The sequence below is a fragment of the Sinocyclocheilus grahami genome, unplaced genomic scaffold (assembly GCF_001515645.1).
Source record: "Sinocyclocheilus grahami isolate Dianchi unplaced genomic scaffold, SAMN03320097.WGS_v1.1 scaffold1004.1, whole genome shotgun sequence".
NCBI classification, from domain to species: domain Eukaryota; kingdom Metazoa; phylum Chordata; class Actinopteri; order Cypriniformes; family Cyprinidae; genus Sinocyclocheilus; species Sinocyclocheilus grahami.
The window spans coordinates 124,942-133,859 of NW_015506183.1; the positions used below are offsets into that span (position 1 = coordinate 124,942).

The 8,918-nt window shown below is 39.8% G+C and overlaps 1 protein-coding gene across 1 annotated transcript; it reads left to right on the plus strand.

The window, feature by feature from the left end:
• Window positions 1-2,556: 2,556 nt before the first annotated feature.
• On the plus strand, window positions 2,557-5,962 carry LOC107565481 (extracellular calcium-sensing receptor-like). Its single transcript, XM_016250722.1, has 6 exons — window positions 2,557-2,765; window positions 2,983-3,271; window positions 3,348-4,103; window positions 4,197-4,424; window positions 4,848-4,971; window positions 5,049-5,962. Exons 1-6 carry the CDS (start codon window positions 2,557-2,559, stop codon window positions 5,960-5,962), a joined length of 2,520 nt encoding a protein of 839 aa, XP_016106208.1.
• Window positions 5,963-8,918: the final 2,956 nt, after the last annotated feature.

The following is an 8,918-nucleotide window of genomic DNA, read 5'->3' on the forward strand; positions in this document are numbered from 1 at the left end:
CTGCTAGTGATACCTACGGAGGAAAATCACTTCCTGCCCTCCAGCTGCATTTCGTGCGTCATCAGTGACGTTATGTGCAAACAACCTATTGAGGAGGCGTGATTTATTCAGCGATTGCGTGAAGTAGCAGCAAAATAAGGTGGATTAAAATCTCTTTCTGCAGCGCCTTCATTTTGTAAACTGCAGGGGGGAATATTGTAATCTTGATTGGCCGTGAATGGGGTTTAATTATCCCAAACTTCTCGCAGAAGTTTAGTTTGTGATGATTCTTGTATGTGCGTCATTGGAAAACATGAGTTTCATTTAAGTGTTCATTATAATGTTATCATGTCATTTATTCACTGTTTAACTTGATGTACTGCTGTTGCATTATATTTATGTAATATGAGTGCGTAGTTACCTGATTAAGAGAGATATTAGCGTGGCGCTCAACACGCTCCAAACTGTGGAGATGACCGTGGACTTCAGGAGAAACCTCCCTGCACTCCCCCCACTCACCATCTTGGACAGCACTGTGACTGCAGTGGAGTCATTCAGGTTCCTGGGCACCACAATCTCTCAGGACCTGAAGTGGGACACTCACATTGACTCCATTGTGAAAAAGGCCCAGCAGAGGTTGTACTTCCTTCGCCAGCTGAGGAAGTTCAACTTGCCACAGGAGCTGCTGAAACAGTTCTACTCTGCTATCATTGAATCCATCCTCTGCATGCACTTCAATAACTGTGGTTCAGCTCAGCTACCAAATCTAACCTCAGAAGACTTCAGAGGGTAGTCCGGACTGCTGAGCGAATCATTGGGCCAACCCTCCCTTCTCTCCAAGAACTGTACTTATCCAGAGTGAGCAAAAGGGCTGGCAGAATCACTCTGGACCCCTCACATCCAGCACACTCCCTCTTTGAACTGTTGCCATCTGGTCGACGCTACAGAGCACTGAGCACCAGAACGACCAGACACAGGAACAGTTTCTTCCCTCAGGCAATCCATCTCATGAACACTTAACAATAACTGTGGAACACACACTATTTATTCACTCGTACACTTATTTATCTAACACACATAATCAGTCTACACCTCAAATTTGCACATAATATACAGTACCTGTACATACAAAAATTGTCTATTGTAATATACCTGCACATACAACTGTCAATTTATATATTTTTATTCCTTATTTACTTGTTCTATTTTTTATTATCTGTGTTTTTTGTTCTGTCACTGTCATTCTGTTACACTGTGGAAGCTTCTGTCACGAAAACAAATTCCTCGTATGTGTAAACATACCTGGCAATAAAGCTCATTCTGATTCTGATTCTGATTCTGACATGATCGCCCATTATGTGACTGTAATGACCCAGCATTTTTTGTTGTGTAGCTAGCGTTCATCGCACATTTATTTGGTTTTCTGTTAATAATTAAGTTTATTTTGTCTATTATAGAACCATGTTCGAGAGTCATGCAGATCAACAGGATAAATATTCCGTAATACACATCACAGACTTATATACACTGGTATTAGTCATCTCTGAGGATTCTTCGTGCATCAGAGGACCTGAGACTGCAGCCTAAAGACCAGTTTCATATCGCTATCCTGACATTGGACGTCTTAAAAGGACTGTAGAGACCAACACAGACTGTTGCAATTGTGAAACCAGCTTACATCTGTATCCCTAAAGCTCACATCTGTTGAAATAATTGCTTTATTGTGATTATTTTGTGCAGGCCTATGCTCTTTATATGGATGTTTTCTTTGCATTGTTGTGATTTATTGATGGTGAAAATGTACATAGTGTATCTGATTATTACTATTCAACATCTTAAAGAGTAAATTAGTACAACTGACTGCTCTTCATTTCTCTCGTGGTCATTGGACATCCACTGTGGTAATCGACCCTCTGAGACGGTTGGCACCGTAATAGTAATTGGTGCAATTCAGTTCCTTTCAAGCACACAGCAATGACATTCAACTTATTGTCACCAAAAGGAGAATATAGCTGTTTACTCAGTCCTATTCAATAAATCCCATGAAAATATGGAGATAAATAATATTATATGGTCTGGCTGTTCCTACAGTTGGCTAAGGTTTTTTTTATTACAAAGATCCTTGGCGTTATTGCATTGGACATCAAACATAGACAACAAAGGAATACATGCAGAAACTAGTGCTAGTTCTATATAATAAAATAAATATTTACAAAGGTCTTTATTTACCTTTATTTGTACATACTTTTCAAAAATCCAAATTAATAGATTAAACAAAGGTTATGTAAAATATATTTTGAGAAGTATTTCCAAAGGCTTTACTAGATATTATCTAATCTCCACTATTCCAATATACTACTGTCTGACAATGTGAGAAATCTGAGCAAATTAGCTTGACTTTATCCCACCCCTATTTGACCTGACATGTCTTATCTTGCTGTCATGTCTTGCCCCATCATGTTATTGGCCACATTCTCAATCATTCTTCCAGAATAATTACGCATATAAAAGTACAAATAATGTATCATGCCATTTGCATTTGGCAGTCACAGTTGAGATCACAGTTGAGCCTTTGGGATGTTCATCTTTCTTTACACATTATTGCTTTTCCATCAGCTTCATACCAAAGCAGGAAACACTCTTTGTCGAATAATGGGAGACCCTCAGTATCCGCTGTTTTCCAAGGACGGAGACTTAACCATTGGAGGACTTTTTCCAGTCCACAGCATAGAAACATTACCTTCATTTGATTTTACACAAAAACCTCAGCTTATATCATGCTCCAGGTTTGTTACATTTGAAACAATAGAGCAGATAATGTATCACAAAAGGTCATTTTAAATTAAAATGTAATATATCTATATATATATATATATTTTTTTTTTTTAGAGCAAACTGCTAATAATATGGTGTTGCACTTAAAAAAAAAAGCTTTTTTAGCTTGTCACTTCTTAAAATGTAGTTTCTATTTAGCCTACTGATTTAATTAATTTAATTTTGCAGTGTGAATCTGAGAGATTATCGACTGGCACAAATTATGATTTTTGCCATTGAGGAGATTAACAGAAGTGAAAGTTTGCTCCCAAATGTTTCTATTGGCTACAGAATCTATGATTCCTGTGGGTCAAGACTGTCTACCATGAGTGCAACTATGGGACTGATGAATAGTCAGGAATTTGGAGCAGGATACAGATGCAATGGCCAGTCTACTTTACATGCTATCATTGGCGAATCAGAGTCTACCGCGACAGTGATTCTCTCCAGAACTACAGGACCTTTTAAAATTCCAGTGGTAAGGATCAATAACACTGAATGTTTAACACAATTGCAGATGACAGTATCACTGTTTCTTGTGCTTTCTTTTTCAGATAAGTCACTCAGCATCATGTGAATGTCTCAGTAATAGGAAAGATTACCCTTCATTCTTCAGGACTATGGCTAGTGATTACCACCAGAGCAGAGCACTGGCATCCATAGTCAAGGACTTAGGCTGGTCTTGGGTGGGAGCTGTGAACAGTGACAATGAATATGGAAACTATGGAATGACAATCTTTTTGAAAATAGCACAGGAGATGGGGATTTGTGTTGAGTACTCTGTCAAATTCTACCGAACAGAGCCAGAAAAACTCAAGAAAGTGATAGACACAATAAAAAAAAGCACAGCAAAAGTGATTATTGCATTTATTTCACTTCCTGAAATGGGCTTACTTACTGATCAGTTAAGTATTCAGAACATTACAGGCTTCCAAATGATTGGAGTGAAGTCATGGATAACTGTAAAGAGTCTGATCACTTCAAACAGTTATCGAGTGCTTGGAGGGTCACTGGGGTTTGCTGTGAAAAAAATCAATGTTGAAGGGTTCGCAGATTATATCTTAAAAGAATTCTGGAACACAGCTTTTCCATGTTCACAGACCAAGGGGAATTTTTCTCAATATGCGTTAAGTTGCAGCAGATATGAGGAACTACTTTTACTAAAAAATTACAATGAAGATGTGCCTGAACAAAGATATGCAAGCTATGTCTACAAAGCAGTTTATGCTGTCGCTCATTCACTGCACATTCTACTCAAGTGCAAAGAAAAAGAAGGTTGTGAGAAAGGCCTGACAATACAACCACAGCAGGTAAAAGATAAAAGAAAGGTGAATAGTAGAGAAAATTAGGGAACCATCTGTTAAAATGCCTCTGTGATAATGTCAATGTATTTTATTGACTAGATTGTTGAGGCTCTGAAACAGGTAAATTTCATCATAAAGATGGGGGATCGTGTGTGGTTTGACAGCACTGGTGGCGCAGAAGCCCAATATGACATTATCAATTGGCAGCAGGACTCAGATGGTTCGATACAATTTAAATCAGTGGGATACTATGATGCCTCACTGCCCCCACACCAACGACTTGTGTTTAACACTGAAAACATAATCTGGGCTGGAGGACAGCTGGAGGTAAATGTCAGTAATATGTTTGTCTTTAGTTGTTTCTTTAAACTGAGGAAACATAAACACAATAAATAAATCAATAATAATAATAATAATAATACAATACGTGTATTGGTCACACAGAAACTGCTAATAATAAATGACAAACAGATTAATATTACTTTTAATAGCATGCACTAATTTAGATTACTTTAAATTCACTTTTCAAAATATTACGTTAAATTTTGTGACTTTATAATATTAACTGGCATTGGAAATGCAGATCAAAATGGCCATTTGGCAATACATTTTTATCAAGTGGGAAAAAAAGCAATAACAGAGTTTGAGTTTTGAACAAAGTGACAGTAAAAGTAAAAAAAATTATGTGATCACTATTACTAATATATGTATTTTATTTATTTATTTACTTACTCACTTACTTACATGCAGAAGCCAAGGTCTGTGTGCAGTGAGAGCTGTCCTCCAGGCACTAGGAAGGCTGCACAGAAAGGAAGACCTGTCTGCTGTTATGACTGTATTCCGTGTGCAGAAGGAGAAATCAGTAATGAGACAGGTAATATCATAGCCCATCTTATTCATGTAAATTGTTTTCCTTTGGTTCCTAACTAGTGATTGTAACTTCCTTTCCAGATTCAAATAACTGCAAGCAGTGTCCAAGGGAATACTGGCCTAATGCGGAGAAAAATAAATGTGTGCTAAAAGCTATAGAGTATCTGTTATTCACAGAAGTTATGGGTATAGTGTTAGTGTTTTTCTCACTCTTTGGAGTAGGATTAACTGCACTGGTGGCCATTCTTTTTTACAGAAAAAAGAACACCCCCATAATAAAAGCCAACAACTCAGAGCTGAGCTTCCTGCTGCTCTTCTCATTGACTCTGTGTTTCCTCTGTTCTCTTACTTTCATTGGTCGGCCCACTGAGTGGTCATGTATGTTGCGTCACACAGCATTTGGGATCACTTTTGTCCTCTGTATTTCTTGTGTTCTGGGGAAAACAATAGTGGTGTTAATGGCCTTCAAGGCTACACTTCCAGGAAGTAATATCATGAAATGGTTTGGGCCTAAACAACAACGACTCAGTGTGCTTGTCTTTACTCTTGTACAGGTTCTTATCTGTGTGCTTTGGCTAACAATATCTCCTCCATTTCCTCACAAAAATATGAACTATTATAAGGAAAAGGTCATTCTTGAGTGCAGTCTGGGTTCTACTATAAGTTTCTGGGCTGTGCTCAGTTATATTGGCCTACTGGCTGTCTTTTGCTTCATTCTTGCTTTTCTGGCTCGCACACTGCCTGATAATTTCAATGAAGCTAAATTCATCACATTCAGTATGCTGATATTCTGTGCTGTATGGATCACCTTTATCCCAGCGTATGTCAGTTATCCAGGAAAATTTACTGTAGCTGTGGAGATATTTGCCATTTTAGCCTCAAGCTTTGGTTTACTTTTTTGCATATTTGCACCTAAATGTTATATCATCCTCTTTAAACCTGAAGAAAATACAAAGCAGAATATGATGGGGAAAACAACATATAATTACTGCTGAGAAATAAATGTGTCTTAACTTTTATTATAATTGTTGTTATTATAATTATTATTTTTTAACATAATGACTTTGAGATTATACTATTAATAAAAAAAAAGAATATGTTTTTGAAATGCTGACAAGTCTAGCATATATCTTCACTATAATTGAAAAGAAAAATGTATAGTTTTTCTCTAATACATTTCTCTATATCCTTCGTTACATTTTCAACTGCAAATCATAAAAAACAACAGCAAGAAAAACTATCAGTGATGCAAATTAAATCTAGTCCGAAAATGAATATTCTGAGCAAGTTGGTTCCTTTGGTTTCTTCTGTTAACTGTGTTCGCAACGAGGTCCAAATGACTCATTTTGCAATATAAATAAAGTTTTGGCTTAAAAATTATCAACCTGGAAATGGTTATTATGTTCAGTATGATTGTTATGTGTGATAAAATGCTGACAGAAAAGTAATTTTCGGCTAAACTATCCCTTTAAGGCTCACTGACATGGGCCCTGTCCCAAATGGCACCCTAAACCCTCGAGGTCTTCCTCGGCGGAAGCAGGGCCAGCACCGTGGGGAATGCTGGTGAAGGCTCCCTCCTCGAAGAGAACCTTCCTGGAGCGAAGCGTACGCAGGGAAGCCGCTCGCAATGCCCTCGAGAGCCGACTCTGCTTGCTTCGCTCCCAAGCACAGACTGTGTGTATCCCCGCTCGTAATGTAGTGCGGGCAGGGAGGAACACACAGCCTGTAACGCGATTTGCTCGCGTCCTTTTTTAAGTGCTTGTCTTACGGTGCATTTCCAGTGCAGCGTCAAATCTGCGCTCAGTGCCGCTGGCAACGCCACAACGCCACTGCTTTGGGGTGTGTCAAATTTAGGGCAGAGCATGCCTTTACGTCACCCGCCCGTGACGTCTCACCCATCTATTGGACTGATTACACATGTGATTCAGCATTCCCTTAGCGTTTCGACGCAGCTCGAGTTCCTGAAGGGGAACACATGATTATTATTAATTAACCAATCATTATTGCCTCATTGTATTTATATAATGCATTTTAAGTCATTTTAAAGTCTGTTGTTCACTTAGGTCTGTTTTTATTACCACAAAAAAATATTAGGCTATCTGAATACTTCTTTGTTAATTATTATTTGAAGTAACAAAACTATGGTTAATTTGTGGTTACCATGGCTACAAGAACCATTATTGTTTTTATTCGTAGTAAAACCACAGTTAATTTTTGTAAGGGAACATGAAAACTCAGAGAGACTATTAAGTGTTTGGTGGTGGTGAAATAATTACGGAAATTAAAACACGTTATTAACGTCAACAGACAAAAAAGTTTCACAGGATAATGAACGTACATGAAAATGATGCACGGGCTCAAGGGCATAAATTTTGTCTAACAGTAGGGGGGGGACAATAAACACAAAATTTCCCAAGAGCAATATTTGAAGGGGACACAAGGCGCGTGAGCGTTGTAGCATATTTTCTTAGCGATAGATGCTATTTACACTAAGTGAAAATAGCAGTATTTGTTTTGTGATATGCTATTTACACTAAGTGCAAATATGCTATTTATACATAGATATTAAAATAGCAGGGTATTCTGCTAATTACTTATTGCCAATAGTGGCAATTATCTGCACCTCAGCATTGTAATACCTTATAAAACAGTATGCAACTATTGAGTGTACATTTGAATTTTAATTCAAATTATTAAATGGGTGCCACCTTATTGGGACAAAAGCCCTCCCTAACCCTACCCAATACTTTTTAAACTTTTTGATTATTTCCTTCATTTTTATTAAAAAATAAATGCCTTTCTGATGTGATTTGAAATTTGAAATGGGAAAAAAAAAGTTCGCCAGAAAGCAGATTCGGACCGGGTCGATCATGTCAAAAAGTGGATGACACACATTTCACAATCTACACCACTGGAGCTGACATTTGATGACTGTCTTTGTAATGTTGACTATCCCAATCAGACGTTGGTGGATGCAGTTAATATAATTGTCACGGTCCAGGTGTGTGGAGGCAGGCAGGATGACGAGGATGACAAGGATTCAAAAGAAGGATATTTAATGGAGACACAAGGCAGATCCAGACAGGTGAGACATACACACACTCGGGGTAACATTCACAATAACCGACAACACTAGAATACAAGAGACAGGAACTTATAGGGCAGATAACGAGGGGCAGACAGGTGAACACAATGAGGTGATTAACAAATGATTGAACGGGCTAAACCAACAAAAGGGGAAGAAACCACAACAAACAGTCCACAGGGGTGTTACATTACTCCCCCCTCCCGGAAGGTACGTCCTCGCACCGTAGAAACAGAGGGAGGGGCGGAGGGGGACTAGGAGGAGGACAAAGCAGAGGATGTGAGATGGTGACAGGGGGAGGCAAAGGGCTGGCAGGCAGACCAGACAGGTGGAGGTTCCGGCGGAGGACAGACTTCCAGGAGGAGGACGGCTAACAGAGTCCAGGGAGGTGACGATGGAGGGAGGATCAAGGGAGACGACAGGAGGGAACCGGAGCAGGAGGAGGAGCCAGGTGGGACCCAGGCCACAGCCATAATAGCGGCCCATGGTGGAGCCGACGGAGGGAGGAGCCATGGAGGAAGAATGTCCACCGACTCCAGGGGGCTGACCAACGGCGGCGGAGCAGCCCGAGGCGGAGAGCCAACGATCCAGGGGGATGCAGAGGATCCGGGGGGCCAGGGTGGACGCGGGCATTTTTGAGGAGTGGGCAGTGGAGAGAGCTCTTGGTCAGGAGCCCTTCCTGGGGTAAACGAAACATCAGGAGCCCTTCCTGGGCTGAACGAAACATCAGGAGCCCTTCATGGGCTGAACAAAACATCAGGAGCCCTTCCTGGGCTAAACGAACCATCAGGAGTCTTTCCTGGGCTGGACTGGGGATCAGGAGCCCTTCCTGGGCTTAATGAGAAATCAGGAGCCCTTCCTGGGCT

Coding starts and splice junctions, on each gene's coding strand:
- LOC107565481 (XM_016250722.1), top strand. CDS start 2,557: ATGTTCATCTTTCTTTACACATTATTGCTTTTCCATCAGCTTCATACC. Junction 2,766..2,982: donor CAGCTTATATCATGCTCCAG/GTTTGTTACATT, acceptor TTAATTTTGCAG/TGTGAATCTGAGAGATTATC. Junction 4,425..4,847: donor GGGCTGGAGGACAGCTGGAG/GTAAATGTCAGT, acceptor ACTTACATGCAG/AAGCCAAGGTCTGTGTGCAG.